At 40.6% G+C, this 26874-nt stretch overlaps 2 protein-coding genes across 3 annotated transcripts in view; one reads left to right on the plus strand and one right to left on the minus strand.

Moving 5' to 3' along the window:
* On the plus strand, positions 1–12464 carry LOC135116002 (trifunctional enzyme subunit beta, mitochondrial-like). Its single transcript, XM_064033210.1, has 10 exons — positions 1–143; positions 1623–1818; positions 2153–2340; positions 4831–4965; positions 5297–5424; positions 5669–5899; positions 6261–6410; positions 7530–7746; positions 8359–8447; positions 9758–12464. Exons 1-10 carry the CDS (start codon positions 86–88, stop codon positions 9800–9802), a joined length of 1437 nt encoding a protein of 478 aa, XP_063889280.1. The 5' UTR covers positions 1–85; the 3' UTR covers positions 9803–12464.
* The window catches only part of LOC135116001 (uncharacterized), a 23359-nt gene continuing 8328 nt past the window's right edge, over positions 11844–26874 (minus strand). For both annotated transcript variants that reach the window (XM_064033207.1, XM_064033208.1), the window contains exons 3-9: positions 25930–26359; positions 25121–25336; positions 23392–24036; positions 23056–23150; positions 21623–22694; positions 21036–21218; positions 11844–20365 (exon numbers count right to left, since the gene is read on the minus strand). In XM_064033207.1, coding sequence (XP_063889277.1) covers positions 14912–20365; positions 21036–21218; positions 21623–22694; positions 23056–23150; positions 23392–24036; positions 25121–25336; positions 25930–26359 — 8095 coding nt within the window. In that variant the 3' untranslated portion in view covers positions 11844–14911. The remainder of the gene's footprint in view (positions 20366–21035; positions 21219–21622; positions 22695–23055; positions 23151–23391; positions 24037–25120; positions 25337–25929; positions 26360–26874) is intronic.

Consider the following 26874-nt stretch of genomic DNA (forward strand, 5'->3'; position numbering starts at 1 on the left):
TATAACCATGTGATTACTCGAACATTTTATATGTTGATAAATAAATGTCGATATTTTGAGTAGCAGCGACCAGTCCACCGGCAACATGGCAGCGATGGTAGTGTCTCGTTCTTCTTCCTCCCTCTTCTCCGCCCTTCACAATGGTGCGTACTGTTCCTCCCCTTCATTATTGCACATCCCAGGATTGCGTACATAACAGCAATCCCTTTCTATCATGAGATGACGGGCATGGGAGTTGTTTATTGTGAGGTATGACGATGTTCTGTGGTGATAAAAAGTTGAAAGGGCTGGACGACGGTTCTTTTATTACTCAATTTACCTATTATTCACTTTGTTCATCCCACATCGAATCAGGGATCATGTGACCTCAATGACCTCAATCTCAAGCTTCAACAGTTCAGGCAGAGGCTCTGTTCGGTGGAATGAAGACGTGTTAGGCTGGAATCCTTAGACTAGGGTAAGATTTGGGTCAAGATAAGGGAGTGGATTAGGGCTAATGTTACCTTTAGGGATCGCAGCCACTCTTGCTCGAGCGGCCATTCGTCACCACCGCCCTCAGTTACTGCATTCCTTACCCATCACGACCCATCTTCACTACGTCCCATAATTCCCACGGCCCTGTCACCGCGACCTTCCACACACTCCGCAATGGCAAACATCTGTGTTACGATCTGAAACAACGGAAACTCAAACCACCAGTTTTATATAGACTTCAGCTCATTCAGCACACTGAACTAACTGACAGGCTTTTTGTATTGCATAAGGTACACAGTTCAGTTATTACTATTAGAACAGCTTGACATGGGATTGAAATATTGCTGACTGACGTAGCTGTAGATTCATGTTGCCATTATATTCATAGAAATAACCTCTACCTGCCTATACTTATATGTCATGAAAGGTAAGTAATTTTTTGTGATTATTATTATACTAATGTGAAAAAGTAGGAAGGAAAGGGAAGGGAAAGGAGGAGGAGGTGGAGGGAGAGAAGATTCAGGAAGGGGAGGAATAAGAGAAGGAAGAGGCACAAGAAAAAAAAATAAAAAAAAAATAGTGTGTGTGTATAATATATATATATATATATATATATATATATATATATATATATATATATATATATATATATATATATATATATATATATATATATATATATATATATATATATATATATATATATATATATATATATATGTGTGTGTGTGTGTGTGTGTGTGTGTGTGTGTGGAGAGAGAGAGAGAGAGAGAGAGAGAGAGAGAGAGAGAGAGAGAGAGAGAGAGAGAGAGAGAGAGAGAGAGAGAGCAGATGCATAGCAAAAAAGGTGTGAATTATTTTAGTTGATCCCCTTTCTTTAAGTCAACTGCCACTCTTCATATGGAAGCTTTTACATGCTGAAAAGTTAATCCTCCAAAGATCAGAAAAGGTGGAAGGCTGCGTGGAAAAAGAATTATTTTAGTTGATCCCCTTTAAGTCAACTGCCACTCTTCATATGGAAGCTTTTACATGCTGAAAAGTTAATCCTCCAAGGGTCAGAAAAGGTGGAAGGCTGCGTGGAAAAAAGGCATGCACTGGCTGCATGACCTTGTAGCTCAAGTTGACATGATTCTGTGGTGCTTTTACAGGTGGAGTACGGACACTGGTCACCTCTTCCCCCCAGTTGGCAGCAGTAGCAGGTGTCCAGGCAAAGACCAAGGCCACACTGGGAAAGCCAGGCATGAAGAACATTGTGTTGGTAGAGGGAGTGAGGACACCCTTCCTTATGTCTGGCACACAATACCAGAAGCTGATGCCCCACGACTTGGCACGGCAGGCACTCACGTGAGTGTGTGTATGGTAATGTAGCAGCTAGCAGATGTCTTTGCTTGATAAAGCTAGATTTTAAAAAGAGGTAGGAAGAATTTTTTTATTTAAGTACAATGTTAGATGAATGTAATAGACTCAGTAATCAGGTTGTGCCAGGTCATTGTGGATCTTTAAAAGAAGACTAGATAAATTTATGGGTGAGAATGACTGGTGGAAATAGGTAGGTATGTTTCATGCAGAGACTGCTATGTGATAGTACAGGTCTGATGACTTGTTGCAGCTTCCCATATTTTCTTATATTTCTCCTGCTGCATATACAAAAAAAAGTATCTTAAGTGTGTTGTTGCAGAGGCTTGGTTGGAAAGATGGGGCTGGACAAGAGTGTGGTGGACTACATTGTGATGGGCACTGTCATTCAGGAGGTGAAGACATCAAATGTGGCCCGGGAGGCAGCCTTGGGAGCGGGATTTTCAGACAAGACTCCAGCCCACACTGTTACCATGGCCTGCATATCTGCCAACCAGGCCATCACCACCTGTAAGTCACACAAGGAATCACACACCTGTTGTCTGTTTCATATTCATCATTGGTTCTGCTTGATCTTTGAAGTGACACAGTGAAAGTTGATAAGAGAGGGAGAATGTGGTGATGAGAGGAAACACAATGAAGCAGAAGGACTTTTCTCTCTGATGCTTCATTTGTTGCCTTCTTCAGAAAGAGTGAACAGGTCTGAAGAAGGCAAAACAGAATGATTAGAGAATTAACTGTTTGTGCTTTATTCTAGATTTCTTCACTACCACATTCCACTCACTTGTCTTAGTATTGCAGGAGAGTTGATGAGGCTTGAAAATTTCGAACCTGTTCTGTTTTGATGAAAATTTGTCCAATTACAGTTCTGTGAGACACCAGAACCAGGGAGATTTGTGATTTGTATTACTGAGTTCTAGGTTTTAAATCTCCATGGCTTGAGCAGAAATAGAAAAAGAATAAATCAACATAATGGAGGATAACCATCCTGAAAGCAGTGACAGGCTTGCATTCACTCCTTTGATATTTTGTTCACATTCTTAACTCCTGGAGTGCTGGCCATTTTATTGTTTTATTTATTTATTTTATTATTATTATTATTATTATTATTATTATTATTATTATTATTATTATTATTATTATTATTATTATTATTTATTATTTTTTTATGCTATTTATTTATTTTTTATTTTTATTTTTATTTTATTTTAATTTTCTTATGTATATTCTATCTGTTCACTGGTGTTTGAAATAAATAACAATGTACTAGTAACTTCTATCGACGTTCTATACATGGATGCTGCATAAGATAATCACAGCTTAATCCATGTTCGGAGATTATTTCCAATGTCTTTTTCTACGTATTTGTCTTTTTTTTTTTATGTAGGAAGGACACTGGCCAAGGGCAACAAAAATCCAATAAAAAAAATATGCCCACTGAAATGCCAGTCCCATAATAGGGTCAAAGTAGTGGTCAAAAATTGATGAATAAGTGTCTTGAAACCTCCCTCTTGAAGGAATTCAAGTCATAGGAAGGTGGAAATACAGAAGCAGGCAGGGAGTTCCAGAGTTTACCAGAGAAAGGGATGAATGACTGAGAATACTGGTTAACTCTTGCGTTAGAGAGGTGGACAGAATAGGGGTGAGAGAAAGAAGAAAGTCTTGTGCAGCGAGGCCTCGGAAGGAGGGGAGGCATGCTGCAGCAGGTGGCCCTGTAGACAGTGATGAAGGGTCATCTATGGCCTCATCATTCCTACTGTCATCATACAGCCTTCTCTTGGCACTCATAATGTGAGTGGTACAGCTAAGAGATATGTACCACTGGAACCTAGGAGTAGGCACCTCACTTTCCTCACCACTTATACTCTCAGTACCACTACACACATAATCATGGTCATCAGCATTGTTATCAGATTCTGAAATAATGCTGTTGTCACTAGAATTATTACAAAAAACACTAGGCAAGTTACAGGGCACTTTCTCAATCTCTGGTGTATGCATGAGGTCAGTACTACGATGAGACATGGTCACACTCTGACAGCAATGGGGTAACTGAGTCATGCAGTAGTGGAAGGAATTTGTGGTTGGAATTTGGTGAGATAAATGCTGGCCTGCATTGTAGGTAAACATGGGAGACAACGAGTAGACACTTATTGCGCGCTAAATTTAGTTGGTAGCACATTGTATATATACGTCACTGGCAACTTAGAGGTGGTCTACTGCTGATGTTTATACTGTATTTTGTGCCATAGAAGATGCTGCATTGTCAAAGATGCACCCTGCTTTTGGAAGATTTCTAGGGAAAAAAAAAAAAAAGACAAGCAAAACTGTGGCCCAATATATAATCATTGTCACACAAGAACACAGTCATTATTCGCTATCTTCATTCAGTAGTGCTCGTCAGACTATATTTTCGTTAAGTTCATTTACTGTAAATATTTATGATATATAAAGAATTGTACATGGTAACAGTTTGGGTCAGCCAGTCAGCAAGTGAGGTGAAGTAAACAATGAGTGGTGTGCGTCTGGTCTAGCAGCCCGTTGTTGCTGGGGAAAGCTAATGTGGTGTTGCCACTAGTTAACTATAACATTAAGTTTGGGTAAATATAATACACAACTTTCCATGTCTAAGGGAGGTTTTATTTCCATTAAATTAAATTAAAAAGTAAAAAAGAAAATGACTGTAGACTTGTATGAGTTGACATTCACCGAAGAAGACATGTGGTTATTTTCACAGTCTTTTCCAGGTAAAAAAGTGCATCTTCTACACCGCAAAATACAGTATATGTCACTGGTGCTCAGGGGATTAAGTCTTAGTATAGTGATAATGAGTCAGGATAGAGTGAGAGGTGGTGTTAGTGCATCACATCTCGTGTATGAACCGAGACAATCAAATCTGCAGTTGTTGTATTACTAAAGTTACAAGTCTTGAGTTGCTCCTTTCATCCCCATGCATTGTACCTTGAGCCGAAGTGATGACAGCTGTTTATCGTCCTGTAGGTGCAGGACTGATGCACGCAGGAGTGTATGATGCCTGCATTGCCGGTGGAGTGGAGTTCATGTCAGATGTCCCTATTCGTCACTCACGGAAAATGAGAGAACTTATGCTGAAACTCAACAAGGCAAAAACTACAGGTAACAGTGTGTGTGTGTGTGTGTGTGTGTGTGTGTGTGTGTGTGTGTGTGTGTGTGTGCACCTAGTTGTTATGGACAAGACCTGAGGCACATTTGTGTGGTCTTGGGCACAGATTCACAACACTAGCTGTAGCAACAGCTTCCTTACTAGCAACAAATGTGACATCTACATCCACTCCAAGGAGGCTGGGTACAACTGCTTGGAGATTGAAACATTGCTTTTTTTTTTTTTTTTTTTTTTTTTTTTTTTGTGTGTGTGTGTGTGTGTGTGTGTGTGTGTGTGTGTGTGTGTGTGTGTGTGTGAATTTTTTATGGTTACTTTTTGGTTCAGGTGCTCGGCTGAGTCTGCTCTCCCAGCTGTCCATGAAGCACCTAATGCCTGAGCTGCCAGCCGTTGCTGAGTTTTCCACCAACGAGACCATGGGACATTCTGCTGACCGCCTTTCTGCTGCATTTAAGGTTTGCTTGTACTCTTCAGTCAGTACTTGTACTTTCAGTCAGTACTTGTACTTCACTCATCATTTCATTGTATATACCTATTGTCTTTAAACATAAATCTCTCCATACTTGATTCTCATTTGACCTCCAGTAAATGTAAGAATGTTGTGTGATGTCTTACATTGCTGTCTTATTTGACCTCCAGCAAATGTTGAGACTACTGTAAGTGCATGGAGCCTCACCTTGCTGTCTTGTTCATCATCAGGTGTCTCGGGAGGAGCAAGATAACTTTGCATTGCGGTCCCATACATTAGCCCACAAGGCCCAGGAGGCTGGCCATCTCTCTGATGTGGTGGCCTTCAAGGTGCCAGGAGTGGACCAGACTGTAGAGAAAGACAATGGCATCAGGGTGTCCACATTGGAACAGATGGCCAAGCTGAGGCCAGCCTTTGTAAAACCTTATGGCACCATCACTGCTGCCAATGCCTCTTATCTGGTAAGTAGCACCAAGCTTTATAAAATTAAGTGTAGTAAAATCAGGACTTGTAAAGAGATCCATGGTACCTCAGCAACCTTGACAGTCCTGCTGCAGCACTTACATCACTCCTGCTAATTTATTGTGTCTATTAGATTAGCTTTGAAGAGACCTTTGCTGTCATGTTTCAAAAGAGGATGAGAACAGGACAACAGAGGAGCCTTCCAAATCTATGGAAAAGTCCTGCACAACAAATATCCTGATACCTTGCTCTTACTCTGTGAGCAAGATATCAGGAAGGTAGATGGATAAGCCCTGTTTATTTGGTAGAAGGTCACTTGTATGAAGAAAAGGAAAGACAAACTTTTGTTTCCATCTGCAGACTGATGGAGCTTCAGCCTGCTTGCTGTGTACAGAGGAGAAGGCCAAGGAGATGGGATGGAAGCCCAAGGCTTACGTCAGGGACTTCACCTATGTCTCCCAGGATCCTAAGGACCAGCTGCTACTTGGCCCCTCCTATGCAACCCCAAAGGTTCTCATGGCTCACCCATCTTAATTACTTATTATATATGAATTATACAATATACTAATTTGGTATGTTTGCAAAGACATCTTAAAGAGCAGAACAAGAATGCATAATGATACTTTGTAAGTTTCATCCTTAAACTTTCAGGCTCCACTGTACCTAAATAAAAAGTAAAAGTAATTATTCTCTAGAAATAACTGTTTTGGAGAGGAGTTCAATAAAAACAGGGGATTGAGCTGCAAAGTAATGATTATGCATTCTTGCACTGCTGCAAAAGATGACTTAATTATGCAAATCTAATATACAATGGAACCTCAGTTACCAAACACCTCCCTTTTGAACAAATCAGTTTTTAACAAAATTTTTAACTCAATTGATTTAGTTGCCCTGCGAAAATTCAGTTTTTGAACAAAGTTACTTGATTTCAAATACTAAAAGACAAAGCAAAAGCTGCCATTTATTATTAATTTATAGTTTCTATAAATATTCCCTTCATTTTTATGTATTTGGAGGAGAGACGCAGTGGATAAGAGTAATTCAATCTTTGAAATAAGTTAAATGTAATTTTGTTGAAGAGCCTCAACATAAACAGTTTTCTTCTTGCTCAGGAGTAATCCTGAGCCAAATATAGCTCTTTTGATGACCCAAAATGCCATCACTACTGCACAACTGCATTTCCTCAGTAGCTTTTCCCAGCAGCAAGATACCTAAGTGTAATGATCACCTTCATTTTGGGTTGCTCCTCTCTGGGTCACTCTGCAAAGCTTCCCTCACTAGATCGGTGATAAAGAGAATACCTGCATGGTCTAAACAATATCTCCTGACAAGTTCTGTGTCACTTAAGTTCATTCAATGTCCTTTGTGGATAAATAATTTCTGAGCTGGAGATATTGTGGAGTGGCCATCTTGGCAGTGGTAGCATATGTCATAAGCCACTAAGACAGGGTGGACAGGTGTATGGGAATGGATTAATCAATTTTACATTGATTCCTATGGGGAAAATGGTTTTGGTTTCCAAACATTTTGGATTTCAAACAGCATTCAGGAATGAATTAAGTTCAAGAACCAAGGTTCCACTGTACATTTGAATGTTTGTGGATTTGACATAAGGGCTTTTTCCATCAGGTTTTGGAGAAAGCAGGATTGAAAAACTCTGACATTGATGTTTGGGAGATTCATGAAGCCTTTGCTGGACAAATTTTGGCAAACATGAAAGCCATGGATTCAGACTGGTTTGGCAAAACTTACCAGGGAAGATCAGGGAAGGTTGGTGCTCCTGACATGGACAAGATGAACACATGGGGTGGCTCTCTCTCCATTGGTCACCCATTTGGTGCTACAGGTGAGTCCTTGTGTCCATTCTTGCTAACCCTTGTTAACTGATAGTTCATTTGTTTACCAAATGTTACCCTTTTTAGCATTGTAATTCTTGTAGCATTTCCTAGGGACTGCCATAGTACAGTGGAACTGTGTGTGTTTTGGAAACTGAGGGATGCTGAGGCACACAGGTTCAAATCCTGGCCTCAGTCTGAGGGTAGGAAGGACATTCACTCAGGGTTATAGTTTTCAAATGCCAAATCCAAAGTCCTTTAGGAGGTACCATTCTAGCCATGATAACCTAGAGAAACAAGACATAACCAGTCCCCCAAAAAAATTAATAATAAAATAAAATAAAAAAATGATTAATTAATTAAATAAATAAATAAAATTTCAAAAAAATTCTTGTAGCATCTTCATAATTTATTTCATCATTTGTAGTATTCAAGATTTTACTTTTAGGTTTCTTGTGACATATCTTTCCACAACATGTAATAAAGATGTGCAGGATCTCCCCAGTTTGCTGTGAGAGTTTTATGATTTTATAGGCAGCAGAAAGCTTCCCTCCCCATTTTTATGTTAATTTCTACAAGTAAACTACTGAAATGAAGTTGCATTGATTTGCATTTATTTGTAGGTGTGCGGCTGTTGATGCACGCTGCCCACCGCCTTATCAAAGAGGATGGACAATATGCCTGCATCACTGCATGTGCTGCTGGTGGACAGGTGTGTACCATAGGGCATGATCATAGGGATACACTGTCAGACTTGAAAAATACTGCTTATATTGAATTTTTTTTTGCATTGACTTAGTTGTAACATATGAGAAAGGAGACCACTTCCTCTTTCAGTCCATTCCATGCTTCTATGTTTCTACTTGGAAAGCTATACTTCTTCACATCTCTCCTGCAAGTGGTCATCTTCATTCTCTTACTGTGTCCTCTAGTTTCTCTTATATTTCACACACAGATCTTCTCAGTCAAGCTTCTTCACTTTGCTCCCTCTCCTGTATACCACTGTTAGAACTCTCACTCTTCTTTTTCCCAGTGTTGGAAGCTTCACTTTATTGATTCTTTTCTCATATGGCAGAGCATTTAGTTCTGGCACCATTTTTGTTTCTACTCTTTGTACTCTTTCAAGCTTTTTTTGTTTCTACTCATGTTTCTACTCACTGCAGCATATTCCAACCTCACTCATACCATTGTGGCTATTATTTTTGTAATTTCCTCTTCCAAATGTACATATGCTGTCCATATGCTTCTCAATAGGTTAAGAACTACAGTAAAATCCCTCTTATCCGGCATCAACAGGACCGCCGACATGCCGGATACTTGAATATTGCCGGATACTTGAATAGAAGTGAAATTATGTCCACAATCACCACCCTACACTCACGCATCTTACCATAACAAAGATCAGCTGATCTTAATCAGCAGCTGATTTGATCAGCTGCTTAAGTGTAAGCACAACACGCTTCCTCTTTTCTACAACTTTAGGCATGATGAAGGCGTCAGGCAATAAACAGTGCACACGCAGGACTGAGTCACTGAGTAAACAAAGTGCAGTGGGCTGCGGGTGGTGCGAAGCATTGCGCTCTGGTGGCGAGGGGACAAAGTATGCCTGGCACGGGAATTTTAATTGATTTTATGAGTACACATTGATTTTTTTTATTGATTTTAAGGCTCCGGGAAAAATGTGCCGGATACTTGAAGCTGCCGGATACTCGAATGCCGGATGAGAGGGATTTTACTGTACTGGTATTTTGTTTATATGATTCTCCAGTGACATATTTTCCACCACATTCACTCTCAGACCTTTTCTTATGCCAGTCTCTTTATAGTTTCATTTCTCATCTTAGTCATGTGTACACCTGCCACTAATGCCAAATTCTACTTTTGTACATTTACCAAGGTTAAATTCCAACCAACCCTGCTTGGAAATCTATTAGAAAAAATTTCCAGTTGCACATGAGTATGTATTACACTACTCTTACAGAAATAAAGAAATGCTTTTACTGACCTGTTTGTTTGTTGCAGGGTGTTGGTATGATAGTTGAGAGGTACCCTGGGGCAACAATGTAGTGCTTCCCCACCCCTCTCACTGTATTCTGGAGCTGCCTTACACAAGCCTCAGCTGCCCTGGGTCAATAGTAGGTCTAAGGAACTGCACTGATCAATGCAATATTCATAGTGTAATTATTTTCCATATATCATATGCTTGTAAATACCAGTGTGTTCATGAAGGGTCTGGGAGTTCTCCATTATGTCATTAATCCATTTCACAAATTTCCAGCATAATGTAAAGAAGACAAACTTTATTCCTGTTGGTTTAAAAGTATATTTTAATGGCAAATATGTAATTTCCCTGCTCAAATTTTCTATCTGAAAGTATAGAAAAACTTTATTTGATCTTCATAGGAAACCAATTTCCTGGTACACACACCTTATTTTCCTTCTGATGAGAAAATTTATTTGGTCTCTCACTTCCTCCTATTTCATTTACTTTTTTCTTATTCCAAGTATAATTCCAAGAAATTCTCTCTCTCTCTCTCTCTCTCTCTCTCTCTCTCTCTCTCTCTCTCTCTCTCTCTCTCTCTCTCATATTGTAATACCAGTAAGAATAAATTTAGTTTGTCTTTGCCAATGATTGTTGGAGGTAAAGAGTGGTATCTGAATTGTTTGTAGATGATACTGCACTGATGGTTTATAAAGAGAGAGAGAGGGGGAGATAGTAAGAAGAATTGGAAAGAGTGAATAAAAGGAGAAAATTAGGTGTGAAAGAAAAAAAAGAGAAATTAAGTATGAGGATGTAAGATGGTAGGATAAATCCATATGTGAATGGTGCTTGGAGAGATGGCACATTAGCAGTATTTAGGGTCACATGTTGTTATGAATGGAGGAAGGAAGGAAGGGTTTAACTGTAGATCACTTCAGTGTGGTGGGCTTGAGAAACCCAGTGAGTATGTGGGGTAATGTATTTGACAAATATTGAAGTTTTAGAGATGCATTTACACATGGGATAAATACAGTGTAGAACAACTGCTGGACGACAGAGGGATATCTTTGGTTATATTGAGACTGTAATGAATGCGTCTTAACTGCGTTGCCCCCACACATAACTTGCCTGTTTGTCTTCCTGAAAATTGCCAATTAGGATTAAGTTCAAAGACCTGTCCACACTGTTGGGCAGTGCTTGATAGGCAAGTGCTGTTATCATGCCCCATTCCAAAAATGCAAGCTGAGAAGAGAAGTGGCAGGCACAAAGATGACATCAGAAGTAGGGAAGTGACAGGCAAATATGAGCAAGCAGCTGTCTGTGAGGGCAGTTGAGTGAAACACTATAAACTGTTCTCTCTGGTTGGTGTAATATTGGTTTTAATCATCAGTATCCTTTAAACAATCACTCACTAAGTAATTGTTTTTGAGAACTGCACATATGGGTTGGTATATTTCGGTATAATGAGACAAGCTCTGCTCCAATATTCTCATGGTATTCTGCAACACTGCATATAAGCATCCTGATGTTAAGAACCCGAGTGTTGTTTTGATAAAGGCTCTGCACACACATACCTACCTTAAGTGTGTATCCTACTTTGTTAGGTATGTTCCACTTTAGCAAGGAGTGTATAGAAACTGTTTACATCCATTCTGAACTGCCAGACCACCTCTTGAGTGGTGTGAAGTAGCATACTAAATGCAGACTTTGTCTGGTAAGGGCAGAGAAACAGGCTCTCTAATAGAGTAAGATTTTCACCTTTCCCTTACCTGGTAACACTGCTTCAGAGGCAAGAGGAACACATTCATATAGTGTGGATAGGCCCAAAGTTTATATTTACTTTTATATAATATATCCACAGCAACATGCAGCCCTAAATAATGTTTCATCAGAGACCAGCAGTGTGCAGTAAGCTTGACACTCCTTTTGTGTTGTAGATTTGACATATGATGGAGAATAGTAGCATTTAGTGTATGTGGTATACTGAACAATTTTATGATTAGTATGGAGCAACAGGAAGCATTAAAGTACTATTATATGCAATGGGGAAGCTTGTGTATTTTCTCCTTGATCCAGGTCCTTCCTACACATCCAGAAGTCAACTGGACAAAAGCCTTCCTTCTTCAGTTGTATGTATGTGTGTAAAAGAGAGAGAGAGAGAGAGAGAGAGAGAGAGAGAGAGAGAGAGAGAGAGAGAGAGAGAGAGAGCTTGCATGTATGTCTTTATGTTGGTTACCCATCTTTGCAGGAATGTCAGCTTGGTATGTAGGGATAAATTTTTATAACAGTACTTTAAGAATGTTTATAACAAAAAAAAAAAAAAAAAAAAAAATTGATGTGGAATATGTGGGCTGCTTTGCATAGTATGACAGCTTGTTATTAAATTGTCTTTTATTAAGACATCTTACGTAGTGTACTCCATACTGAGCCGACACCCCAGTGAAGAGTGGTGGCCAAGACAAGATGGACACAAAAAAAATTGCACAGCTTAGATGGTTTGACATGAGAACTGAAGATAAAATTATGTAATAGGAAGGACAAGGATATGTGGGAAGACAAAGTACTATCTTCTTGTATACAATACTTCACATGATTGGCATGCATATACAACAGATTCCACTGGTAGGAAATCCCATGACTGAAACATATTCATATAACAAGCTCTTTGTACCTTGTCTTTCAGGTTCATGAAAATATGATACATGCAGGTTTGTAACTGTATACAAATAAAGAAATACAAAATCTTAATGTGAAAAAATATTATATTCCAACTGGATATTACAACATGATTATTCTTACAAATGAGCTAAAATACTGTTGAGATTTATTAAATGTGAGGAGAACAACTTAGTACATATCTCGGAAATAGAAAGTAAAGGTGATAGAAGTAAGTAATTCATTTATGAAAGTTTGGGAGAAACTTAGGAGAGAGCAAGCAGCGGGAGGGGAAAAGGTGTGCATGAGAGGTTAGTGAGGAGCAGGGCGTACTTACGAGAGGGAAAAAAACAGGTATTGATAACATTTTCACAATAGGAATGCCAGTATAGAATTTAAGAATTCCCAAACTAGATATGAGACTATATAACTTGGTGCTACTCCTCTTATCAAGATCTCATGTAAACAACCACACTATCTACAAGCCCTACTGGAAACAGAGCACCACCACACAGCTGTCCAGCTCCCATCATAATAACGTACTTCGGAAAGAGAAAATGTGAATGCAGTTTTCATGCACATAGAAAAAGCATATAATAAAGTACTAACAGTGAAGCTCTCTGGAATGTTCTTGAAATTTATAGTATACAAGCAACAGTTGTTGCAAGGAATGAAGTCTTTTTATATGGAGACAAATGCTGATGTGAGGTTGGAGGGGGAGCTTGGTTTTACAATAAAAACAGGTCATGTGTTATGTTTATGTTCCTAAGTTTAATATTTGTATGGGTGGGTGCATAAAGATGGTGAAAATTTACTGGTTAATGTTTGTGTAAAGCTAAGACTGGATGGAATGGGATGGGCTGTGATAGCATGTCTGTCTGCAGATGGCATTGTGTTGCTTGCAGAATGAATGATCTTTCTACCAGTGGTGGATCAATAAATGTGTGCAAGATGGAAACTGAGCTGAATGTAAGGAAAAGTAAAATGTTTTGGTCATATATGGACAGAGACAAAGAATAAATGAAAATTAACATCCTAAAAGGAGAGAAAGGCCACTTGGAAGATGGAAAGGTAAAGGATTACATGTGAAATAGGTGTAAGAGAAGGTAGGAAGAAGCAAGAAACGAAAGGTTTAGGATCTTTAGCTATGGCCACCCCTTGGAGGATGCTCTCTGAGAGAAAAGAGATACTAATAATTAGGGACTTATCTTTCGGCTCTAAATTAGTTTTTTGTGTGGCAGAATTTAGATACAATCCGTGATCATAATTATCAGAATATCTTGCAATCTATTATGAGGCAGTTTACTGCTACACTTCGGAACTCTCTCACAGCCACCTCCTTGGGAAAGCTCTTGGGAACAGATGTCAGTGATAGATGGATAGATCAATACAGACTGATAGAAAATTGATAGAACTAGAACAAGTACATTAATCCTTTACTTACATGTAATTTACTGAATTAAATCTGTAAGAGCCTATTCTTCAATAATGCTATATACAGTTTGTGAGCATATTTTTTTTTGTAAATAATTTGCCTCGCATCTTCTATTAGCAATACATCTTTATCCAACAAGCAACTCTGTTCTTCCCATCCCCCCAAAAAAATTACAACTTTACATCATTATGAAATAAATGCCCAAATGCATGAAGAATGACAGACATATCCTCCTTGCAAAATGTCTATCACAGCAAGAATATGGAAGAAACATAAGAAATACCAACTGACCAGAAATCTGTGGAAGACTAGAATCTCCTAAAAATTTTGTTCTATAAAATTCTTCCTATTTGCTTTTGGGGTCATGAATTTTTAAGACAATATTCTTTTTTTTCTCCATTTTTTATCATAAACTTTTCCCTCCACACTAAATATGTACTTGATATGAGATGCCACATTTAAAATCTGACTAATATATGTGCTGCCAATACCAATAAAGGAAAGGTTTATATACATTTGACCAATTTGCATCCCAGGGAACTTGCATTAAGGAGCATATGTATTTCATAACTGACCATGCATTACTCACTGAATAAATCATCAAATCATACTCAAATACTGGTGATAGCAAGAATTATACAAATTTTGTACCTAGCCACTGCCTACTGTGTCACACAGGCTGATGTGCCTTGTTATTCTCTACCATGTGTGTGGCATTCCTTAGGCTGTAACTTCCTCACTCTCGGCCAGATCTCACCCAACACACACACATGCTAGGTCACACCTTAACATACACACAATGAAGTGAACTGTTACCTTTTAATAATAATAATAATAATAATAATAATAATAATAATAATAATAATAATAATAATATATATATATATATATATATATATATATATATATATATATATATATATATATATATATATATATATATATATATATATATATATAAAGTAACATAAAATTGTCTTCCTTTCCTTAAAATGCTTACTTCTAAAACTAAATGAGAAGTACATTTCAAGGAAGCCTACACACCCTAAGACACAATGAACTGTACAACATTTACATGGGTTTGTACAATACAGTTACTAGGTACCTAGGAATGGCCGAGGCCGCCAGCATCATAATTCATGAGCTCCTCAAAAGTGAGTTTCTGTTTCTTCTCTTTTGGCTTTCTGCAAGGTGTGACTTGCTTGGTTGGGGTCACACCTGGCACATTTTTACTCACACATCTTTCTGATCCACTTATTGTGGAGGAAAGCTTGCCTTTCTTGGACTGTTTGTTTTCTTCTAACAATAAAGATTTCCCTGACGGTTTTTCAAAGCTTTTCTTCTTATCATCCACATCAACCTTTGTACTTTTTGGAGTCAATGGTTTATGGTACTTTTTGTTTGTACATTTCTTTCCATCTCTAGAATTTTCTGGTATTTCATCCACTTTTTCTTTATCATAATTTTCGACATTTTTGTTTTTAACTTTCTTTACACTTGTACTAAGAACTTTATGATGCCTCCCTGAAGTTCCCTCTGCACAAAAGTTTTTGTGTTTTGAATTTTTCAAGACAGGAACATTTTCATTCACCTTTGGAGTAGTATAATTATTTGTAACTTCCAATTTATATTTTTCACTTCTACTACTACTGTGCTTTAGTTTATCTCTGATATGACTAACACTGGCAAGCCTTACATGTTTGGAAGATGACTTTGGGGATGACAGAGAGGAGATCTCAGTGTCTTCTTGGTGATATATCAAGTCGCCTGGTGATGAGCCACAACTGGTCTTGTCTTCTTTCACTGGTTTTAATCTCTCTTTAAAAGGGTTTTGATATTGCCACACACTTTCTTTTTTATTTCCCATCAAGCTCTCAATGTTGTGATTTTCTTGTATTAAGGTCTTATCCTTGGAGAAGACTTTGATGCACACCCTTTCACTTCTGTGTAGAGATGGTTTACTGCTATGTACATCTAGAGGTACTTCTTGAGGAACTCTCTTTTTGCTTGGTAACACTTCAGTGTCTTTAGAATTTTTGGATGACAGCATTGCATTCTTCTCGGGTGAATCATTCTTGTATTTATGAATAATTTGCACACTATTCTTTTCCATGCCCTGAACAACAGTGTCCTGTGGTTGATGCAGTGTGTTCCCCTCCTTCTTGGCGACAGACACAATGCAAACTTTGGCTGAAGTGTTGTTGCTTGTCCCACCGGAGCTTCTCTTAGCACTAGGACTTGAGCCATTCTGCTTCACATAATTGACATGATATTCATTCTTCTGCTCAAACTCCACCTGTGATTCTGAACCTTTCCTTGAGGTATGAAGCTGTAAATCTGTTGTTTTCTTATCATATTCATTTGTTCTCTTTAAAATGACTTTTGATTTATGATTTATGGCTTGAGCAGAAGTTTTCTTTGAAAACACTTCACTTGACAATACTTTCACCACAGAATGTTGTTTAGAGTTGTCTACACAACTCTTGTCAGGAGTTGAGACCAAGGCTGTGTCTGCATAACTCTTATCAGGTGTTGAGTCCAAGGCTGTGTCTGCACAACTCTTATCAGGTGTCGAGTCCAAGGCTGTGTCTGCATAACTCTTATCAGGTGTTGAGACCAAGGCTGTGTCTGCACAACTCTTATCAGGTGTTGAGACCAAGGCTGTGTCTGCACAACTCTTATCAAGAGTTGAGACCAAGGCTGTGTCTGCACAACTCTTATCAGGAGTTGAGACCAAGGCTGTGTCTGCACAACTCTTATCAGGTGTTGAGTCCAAGGCTGTGTCTGCACAACTCTTATCAGGTGTTGAGACCAAGGCTGTGTCTGCACAACTCTCATCAGGTGTTGAGACCAAGACTGTGTCTGTACAGGTCTTATCAGGCGTTGAGACCAAGGTTGTTTCTGCACAACTCTTATCAGATGTTGAGTCCAAGGCTGTGTCTGCACAACCCTCATCAGGTGTTGAGACCAAGGCTGTGTCTGTACAGGTCTTATCAGGCGTTGAGACCAAGGTTGTTTCTGCACAACTCTTATCAGGTGTTGAGTCCAAGGCTGTGTCTGCACAACTCTCATCAGGTGTTGAGACCAAGGCTGTGTCTGCACAACTCTCATCAGGTGTTGAGTTCAAGGTTGTGTCTGCACAACTCTCATCAGGTGTTGAGATTAAGGCTGTGTCTGCACAGGTCTTATCAGGGAAAGGGACCAAGGCTGTGTCTGCACAGGTCTTATCAGTGGAGGGGACCAAGGCTGTGTCTGCACAGGTCTTATCAATGGAAGGGACCAAGGCTGTGTCTGCACAGGTCTTATCAGGGGAAGGGACCAAGGCTGTGTCTGCACAGGTCTTATCTGGGGAATGAATCAAGGCTGTGTCTGCACAGGTCTTATCAGTGGAGGGGACCAAGGCTGTGTCTGCACAGGTCTTATCAGGGGAAGGGACCAAGGCTGTGCCTGCACAGGTCTTATCAGGGGAAGGGAGTAAGGCTGTGTCTGTATAACTCTGATCAGGTGTTGAGTCCAAGGTTGTGAAAGAGCCCACAGTTTTAATGAAAATGTCATCAAGCTCAATCATTTGTGTCTTTGAGGTCTCTGCTTCCACACTTGTAGCTACTGTCTCTTGTGGAACATCAGTAACTTGTGTGGTGTTGGTAGCATTCTCTGTGCCTGGTGTAGTGAGCATGTTTGTGACAGAGGATGAAGATGGTGCATATCGAGTAGTGGTGGTCATGACAGCATCCATCCTGACATCTGTGGTGTGACTGCCACTGGTGGTAGTGGAAGGTTTAGTGTTGGCAGTAGTAATCTCTGTGGTATGCACAGCTGTACTTGCAATCTTTTCAGAATGATCATGTGTAGCTTTTCTTTGTCCTAAAGACTCACATACAGCACCAGCCTCTTGAGTAGTGAGTGAAGTGTCCCCCTGAAACTGACAAATGGTCTTGGCATTGGGGTCAAGTCCTGCAGTAGTCAAAGTTTCTTGAGGATAATTAAGGGAAGCTGCAGACTTCTTAATGGTGCCTGCAGTCACTTCAGTAGGTGCTGCATTAACCTCAGTCTTTTTTGTGGGTTCAAAAGAAGCACTAATCTCTTTTGGGATTCCACTGGTGCTCTGTGTTTCTTCACAAGGTTCAGGAGTGGCAGCAGTCTTTCCTGAGATTTCACTGCTGGTTGCAGTTTCTTTTGCAGATGTTAAGTAAGCAGGCACCTCTGCAGCAAGCTGAGTGGTATCTGTATGAGCGTACTGAAGAGAGACTTCAGTGGCTGTGGTCTCTTCAGAACACTCATTTGGTACTAATATCTCTTTTGATATAATCAGTCCAATCTCCTTTGAGGTTCCACTGCCCACTGCCATCTTCTCAAAGATTCCACTGGTCAAGGCAGTCTTTTCTGAGGATCCACTCATCACTAAAGCCTTTTCTGAGATTCCACTGGACAAAGCTATTTTCTCTGAGGTTTCACTGGCAACTGCAGTCTTTTCCATATATCCACAAGCAACTACTATCTCTTCTGAGGTTCCAGTGGTCAACATATCTTTTTCTAAGATTGTACTAGCCATTGCAATCTTGTTAAATGTTCCACCAGTTGCTGTAGTTTTCTCCAACTCCAAGGTTCCATTTATTACTGCAGTCTTTTCCAGGGTTTCTTTGGTCAATGCAGTCTCTTCTGAGGTTCCATTGACAGCATCAGATTCATCAGCAGCATAATGTGTGGCAACAGCATCTTCAATAGGCTCAGTAACTCTTGCATTCTTCTCCGAGGTTTCAATGATGATCCGAGTGTCTTCAGCAGGCTCAGTAGTGGTGGTCACTTCAGAGGTTCCACTGGTAGCTACAGTATCTTCTAAGGTACTCTTGAAGGCAGCAATCTCTTCAGTATACCTAGTAGTGGCTGTGGTCTTTTCTGAAGCTTCACTGGTAGGAACAGTTTTTTGAGATTCAGTGATAATAACTGTCTCTTCAAGAGGCTCAGCTTCACCAATCCCAGTAGTGGCTGTAGCTTGTTCTGAAGTTCCAATCATGGCAACTGTCTCTTCTGAAGTTCCACTGACAGGTGTAGCTTCTTTACCAATAGTTTGTTCTGATATTCCATTGACAGATATAAGTTCTTCACCAGTATTTTGAGCAGTTTGTTCTGAAGTTTCACTGACAGGTATAACTTCTTCACCAGACTCATCAGTAGTGTGTTGGGATGTTTCACTAAAAGGTATGACTTCATCTGACCCACCAATACTCTGCTGTGAGGTTCCACTGACAGATAAAGCCTCCTCAGACTCAACAGTGAGTGCAGCTTCTGAGATTCCAGTGATGGATGCAAGCTTGCCCTCAATCTCATCATTAATTGCAGTCCTCTCCAAAGCCTTTGATAAGAATCCTGGGTCTGGCACAGAGATGGCAGTTCCATCAACTGGTTTGTGAGCAATGGAATCATCTTGCAGTGATTCAGATTGAGATCGAGCAAGAGCTCTATTTGAGTCTTCTGGATGATTATCTGGGTGTGGAAAACAAGAAGTGTGTGTGTCTACTCCTGATGGTGTGGCTTGGGATGGACTGTTGATTGTTGCCCTATTACTGTCATCACTTTTTGGTACTTTTGCTTGCATCTCTGAATGATGTGATTTAAATCTCTTTGATTTTTTGTGTTTAAATGTAGGACTTTCTTTTCTGTTTTTCATTATTGATGTTTTCTTGGTACAGGGAGCATTACTTTTCTCTTTCTTTGGTTCAAAACTTTTGCAAGTATTGTGAACTTCAACACCATCTGTGTCTTCACCTGACACACGACTGCTGTAGGCTAGAACACTAGGCCAAGATAAGTTGACTGCTTTCAAATAGTCTGATGGAGGTTGTGATGCACAATGTTCATTTTGTAACTGTGGAATAATTGCACACTCTAGTTCATGAATGTCTTCAGGATGATCCTCAAGATGGTTGTGCAGCTTTCCGATCATTGTGACCAGACTTTCCAGCTGTTCCTTAGTGAGGGGGAGTGGGGAAAGCTGTCTCAGCCAGTCTACCACCTGATGCTCCCCCTCTCCGAGCAGCTGAGAGGTGCGCCACACGGCATACACAAGCCCCTGTGTGAAGTGCACCACTGAGACTGGGGTGGCTTTCCCTCCCATTAGAGCATCAAGGTTCACATATTGCAAGAAGTCTTCCCAGCACAGATCTTCACCCACATTTCTGTTGTCCTGCACTGTACCTGCCTGAGTGGCCTGAAGTGTGTCAGCACCTACAAAAACCCAAGCAGGAATTGGTCCCTCCAGCACATCTCCTGTCAGGGCTTTGGAGCACTGGGTGGTGTTCAGCAGGAAGGAGGCCAGGTTGTTAGGGCACGGCCTCAGCCCACTCTCATACATGTCCACAGGCATGAGGGCTGCCAGCCAGCAGGCCAGATCCCCAATAGCAGCTCCCACCTGCATCCTGAGTTCATTCAGCACCAACACCAGCCACACAGAGAAGTGCTGCTCCTGCAATGGCTGACGTTTACCTTCGCCAATCACCTCATCCATGCTGAACTGTTCCACCAGCACCTGTATTCTTTGAAGCAACTGTCCTATATCCTCCTGGAAGCAACAACATACAGAATAAAAAGCACAACTTTACTTTAGCCAATGTTAAATACAGTTACTTTGCATTTTTAAACTTCAAGCTTCCCCTAATGTGCGACAATAACTGTTTCAGTCTTGGATATAAGAACACAAACAAAAGTCCTGTCATTCCTCTTAACCTTTTACACCAGTGTCAAAAAATTTCCAACAACCGTATGGTCTATCAATTTAGAATTTAATAACCTATATGCAAAATAACTTGCCTAGAAACAACTCATTAGTGGCAGCATTGGGATTTTCTGAGGGTATTGTCAGCAGAGGTTCAACCTATGTCTCAATATCTTCACAACATACAATACAAGTAAATGTGATAAAAAAAAAGTGAACTCTTTGATTCCAAATAATGCCATACCATCCCAAAAATTCTGAAAGATCCTAAAATCATTTAATATCAGTTGGGATTCCACCATACAAAAAGCCATCAGCCAGTGAGGTACACTTGGCTCCACAGCCTAGAAGATAAAGAGTGAGTTAAGTGAGCAGGACTCTTCAAACACTAGCTGTAGGAAAAGACACAGAGAAAAAATTTAAATAGTTTAGCAAGTACAGTACTCCTACTATCTTCCATCCTAAAATTCTGAAAATACATCAATAGACAAGAACACAAGATTTATTTGATACTTACAAACTCATGAATGTATGACTGCTGCTTTGGGTCAGCTTCCAGGTTCATGGTTTCTGTGTTGAAGGTGAACAAGTACTCTGACAGATCCACAGCATCAGCGTCCAATCCACATGACTCTCCCACCTTCCTCTTCACAAACACTTCAAACTGATCTCCAAGATGCTCAAAGCAGGTCTTGCACACCTAAAATAAATAAATGAACAAATTAATAAATAAACTAAAACATAACCAATTAAATAAAGAAATGAGTATAAGTAAAAAATGTGATTAGGGTTAACAAAACTACACACACTTAAGTGCAGCCAACACATTTCCCACAACTGCAAGGAGAGATGGTATGTGAGACAACTTCATCAACTGTGATGTTTTTTATCTTAAGTTTATGATACTTTTGAGAACTATTTTTGAAATATTCATCTCACTGTTTATATTGCCATAGTAAATGTGTGGTTTGTCTAAGTAGTCAGAACTTCTCAACAGTTTGTGATAAATATGTCAGTGGCAGTATTTGTGCTAGACTTAAAAAGACCAGGAATGAACTGGACACATTAAAAAGATGCAGATGATGGAAAAGGTTGAGTACTGACCCTGGCAAGGCGAGCATCCTCTGCAGAGACCTCAGGGAGGGGAATGGCCAGGGAGATACACACCCATCGAACAGGCACCAGCAGCGTAGGAGGCCGGATATTTTCCTCCACAGTGTGCCAATAACTCAGAGGTACCAAGTATTTGACACCACACACCACACAGCAGCCATTCACTTTAGAAGCTGTGTGCTCTGGGGTGCTGGCTGCTGGAGCTGCCTCTCTGGTGATACTTGGCAGGGGATGATATGTAGATAGGACATTGAAGACAAGCTGTAGAGGGGATGAGGTGGTGTCCATCTCACTGTGAGAGGCTAGTGGCTGCTCAGATGAAAGTAGTCTTGAAGGTTCTATGATGCTCTCTATCTTATGAGATGACACTGTCTTCCCACTAAATGCTTCTTGAGGCAACACAAACTTGAGATCTTTGAGGATTACTAAAGGTTCTGTTTCCTTGCACTCCTTGTTTGTTTTTTTCACTCCTTCTGAGGAGCCTTGTAACACAGGTGTCTTCTCTTCCTGGCCATCAGTGACAAGAGTCCCTCCCTGCTGTGACTGTGACTCCTCCGTAACACCAAACATTTCTGGTGCTGCCTTTTTCAAAAACCTTCCATTCCTTCCTCTAAAACAATGAATCCTTCTGCCACCTCTGGGAGAGAAGACTGGTAGTGTGCCTGAACTAGTATAATCTTGACTGGACTTTGCCTCACCATCAGGGACACTCATAACCGTCATCATGTCAACATCACTTTCGTATAGCTTTCTCTTTTTGTCAGAGAATACATTCTCTTCGTTAAGCTTTCTCTTGTGGCCATGTTTCTCAATATCCATGTTTTCTTTCTCACCATCACCACTCTCCTCTGACATGACTTGGGGAGGACAGCTCTCTGTTGACCTCTCACTTGACCTTGACATTTCTGATGACTTGGCTGCCCCACTGATCCTTTCCTGTGGGCCAGACACCTCACCCAGCTGCGGGCATTCCTTGGGAACCATTCGCACTTTCACTCGTGACAGGTTCACTTCACTAACATCTATGTTTTTGTGACGTGCAATCCTCTGCACCACCTGGGACCTGTTGGCAATGCATCAGGAATTAGCATGAGGTGATCAAGGAAGAAATGTCTCTGTTCCAATTCTGCCACTGACAGCCCTTGGCTTTGTGACTCAATCTCCTCTTATAGCCATACCTTTAAAATAGCTTTGTGAACTGCTCTCTTGTATATCACTGTCTCCACCATTTAAAAGTGAACGCACCACTTAACATTATTTCAATTTGCTGTCACCACAACCACTATCACTACTACTAATTTTTCTTATTCTTCCAAAAATTTGAGTGTCTGACACTCCTAAGGTAAGGTTCCCATGGCTTTATCCTACACCCATCACTGATGAACATAATAAAAGCCATAACAGTCGAGTATCACAATACTTACTTCATTCCTGTGGAGACTTTGGTGTAGCAAGGAAGACACACAGAATGATCCTCCTGCACACTCTGGCTGAGACTAGTCAGGCAAGTCTCCAGCAGCTGGCAATTAAGACAAAAACACTTCAAAACCCCAAATAACAAAGACATTTAAAAAATATCATGCAAGAAAATGTACATAACCACAAGGACAAAGGTGGCTTCAGGAATGATCAATGTTATACTTTAAAGCATTTGAACTTCCTGAGTGGCAAAAATACTGAGGAAAGGAAGACATTACATTTCATTTATGGACTTGGCAAAAAGCTCAGATGATATTCTTAGTAAAATAGCTTTTCATTACCTTGAGGGCAGTGGTGACATTGATGGTCTCCAAACCATCCAGAGGACTGGCAAGGGTGTGCCACCAGCTGGAAGGTTTGCCAGTGATGGTAATACCACAGATGTTACACTTCCTGCTTGATTCTTGAGGTGGTGTGGTGGAGACAGATGAGCTCTTCTTGTACTCTTCCTCCTCCTTGTCCTCCCCATTGTCTTCCCCAGAGATGTCTGTGTGTGTGTCTGGTGTTGCCTGAGAACTGAAGGAGAGGTGTTTGTGCATCCTTCTCGGCAGCAATACATTCTTCTTCCTCCGAACAGTCTGAAGAGCAGCTGTCTGCTGTTCAGTGAAGACTTTATTGTTTTCTGCACTGTCCCCTTTGTCAGGAATATCAATAAAGTAATTACCATGTTCATCTTGAGACACTTGTAATGCTCCCTCCTCCTCCTCCTCCTCCTCCTCCTCCTCATCATCATCATCATCATCATCATCATCATTATCCTGGTCTCTTTTCCATTCCTCAAAGTCTTGCTCTTCTTCATCTACCTGACAAACATTTCCATCAGCAAAACCTTTCTTTGAAATGCTTACTGTCTCCTGTCTTATGATCACTGGGTTTTCAGTCACTATCTTGTAGCACTCGGCCAGGCCGGGAGGCAGCAACTTGGCCTGGAAAAGAATGCCACTCACTGATATATGGTGTACACACACACACACACACACACACACACACACACACACACACACACACACACACACACACACACACACAGATTAAAGAAGATACATTTATGTAAGCTAGTGGAGAGACCAGAAAAGGAAGACATGATTATTGTGTACTAAAGAAAAGCTATCTCAACCAGTACCAACTTAACCAGTGACTATCTCAACCAGTGACTATCTCAACCAGTACCAGCTAAACCAGTGACTATCTCAACCAGTACCAACTCAACCAGTGACTATCTCAATCAGTGACTATCTCAACCAGTACCAACTCATTCAGTGACTATCTCATCCAGTACCATTTCAACCAGTACTAACTCAACCAGTGACTAACTTAACCAGTATCATCTTAACCAGTATCTAGTGGGAGGGTCACCCTGAAATCAAACCTATTCCCATCATCAGGATCGTGTGCATTTAACCTGAGGCATAGAGGGGTGCTTTATTTTTCCCCGGATTGCACATGTTACATCCCTTCAATTTTTAAGTCCCTTCAGGACAAGCCTGATGTGAGTGTGGCCACACCCTTGTGGTGGTAATGCTGGCTAGGGTTTGCAAATTCCCGTCCCTCCTCTTCCCACCAAGTTCTATCATCCTCACTTGTGCCTGTTGGTTAATTTCAATGTGTATGTTTAGCCTGGTCACTGGTTGACTTGACACTGCTTCACATGTCACTGGTTGAAGTTGTAATGGCTGAACTGACATGGAACTGTCCTAGGTGTGTGTGTGAGTGTGTCTCAACAGGAATTTTTTTTTTTTTTTTTAAACATGGTTGTTTGAACAGTCAGTCGGTCAATGGCTCAAGTTTTCCTTGTGGTTCAGTTGGTTACTGGTTGAGCTGGTAATGGCTGAGCTGGTACTGACTGAGAAGGTCACTGGGTGAGGTGGTCACTGGTTGAGTTGAAAATGGTTCACATGTCACTGGTTGAAGTACTGGATGAACTGTTTAGTCACCCACTGCAACACTCACACAGCCTTCCCTCCACCACCATTGCAACACTCACAGAGCCTTCCCTCCACCCCCACTCACAATCTCAGCAGCATGCTCCTCAGTGGTGGCGCGATGAATGGTTCCCTGAGAGCCGAGGCTGCTTGGGGTTGAAGACAAGGGGATCGTTTTGGCCTCCTCTGATGCTTCTTTCATCAGTTTGTCCTTGTAGTTGCGACGGATGATGAAGAAGCAAGGGTTGCACACAAACCTGCGTGCCTTCAGTTCAGGGGCAACATGCCTTGCTAGGCCAAGTACCTGAGGAAGGGAGGTGAGATTGAAATAAGAGTCTTTTCTCTTACGAATAGTTTTTTCTTTCCATCCATTCCACCACTTCAAAGTCTATACTAGTTGCAGATACATTTATATCACATTTCTCAGACACATTTTCATTGTCCTCACTTCCCCATCTTGTCACTTCATATATCCCATTCAGATGACTGATTTCTACAGCATACCCTCTCAACTGTTGTGCCATAATCCACATTCAGTTTTCTGATCTAGAAGTCAATGTTAGCAGAATACTATTAATTAAACCTCTCTTCAGATCCATCGACACATTTCTCCCTTTCAAGACTTTTGCACGTGATCCTATGATCATGTGCAAAAGTGCCTCCCTTTCACGACCCTCAATCTTATTTCTACATGCATCACATGTTTTATCTAGCACTGTTCCCAGATACTCACTCACCTCCTCCATTCTCTCTCCACCCTAACTATCTCACCTTCCTAAATGGCACACTCACTCCATAATATATTCTAAAATCACACCATTCATGGAAGACATGTATATAAAAAACTGAATAATTCTTTTCAGATAACTCGACAAATGGATAAGCTATAAGACATACCTCCATAACTTGTGCAATGTCCATTTCATCATTTATTCTGTTCTTGAGGGAGAAGCGCTGATAAATGCGTCTCTCAGTCTCAAAGTTGTTGTCACACATAAGGCAATGGGAGGAATGGTAGGCATTGGCAGCACGCTGCTGTTCTAGCCGCTTAGTTTTGGAAAGGGTGGTTACAACAGTACTGGTGCCACTGTCAGCAACAGTGCCTGGCTTCTTGGTGCTCTGTTTCTGTGACTGAGGCTTGCTTATGCCCCATTTACTCTCTCTCTTGGCATCCTTGGAGATCTTCAGCTTCAGTTTGCTTGGTTTTGATTTTTTCTTTTTCTTGCCTTGCTGCTGCTGCTGCTGCTGCTGCTGTTGCTGCTGCTGCTGCTGCTGCTTCTTTGTCTGCTTCTGTACCACTGCTGCCACCTGCTGCTCCTGGAGATACCTGAGGAGGAGAATGGTACAGCCTCAGCATCCTACAGTATCTGGTAACAAAAGCACACCATTCCACTTTGGTTCTGGCATACAAGTCTTGACTAAATATATAGTGTTCTGTAGATCTCAAGACTCCACTGGTTGATACAGCCAGTTTATAGAAACATTAACTACTTGCTTATTTCCTCAGAGCACCCAAATGTATCATGATGTCAATAATAATTACAATCGAATGTATAAAACAATAATAAATGCGTTCACAATAAATACTAGTTTCTCTATGGTGCAGTGGTTAAGCCACGCCTACAAATCCAGCTCAAATCTGGGCTGTGGCAGCCAGCACACAGCTCAACCAGTGGGAACATAAACTGTGAAAACCTGGACATCACAGTGGCCCTTGGTCCTGGATATGGGATATCATCCACCACATGCTTACAGGCCAATGACACAGGAGATGAGCACCGATGCAAATACTAGACTACAAACTATTTAGGATTAGCTGGATTTTGGCAAGTTTGCACAGGG

The sequence above is a fragment of the Scylla paramamosain genome, chromosome 30 (genome assembly GCF_035594125.1).
Source record: "Scylla paramamosain isolate STU-SP2022 chromosome 30, ASM3559412v1, whole genome shotgun sequence".
NCBI lineage: Eukaryota > Metazoa > Arthropoda > Malacostraca > Decapoda > Portunidae > Scylla > Scylla paramamosain.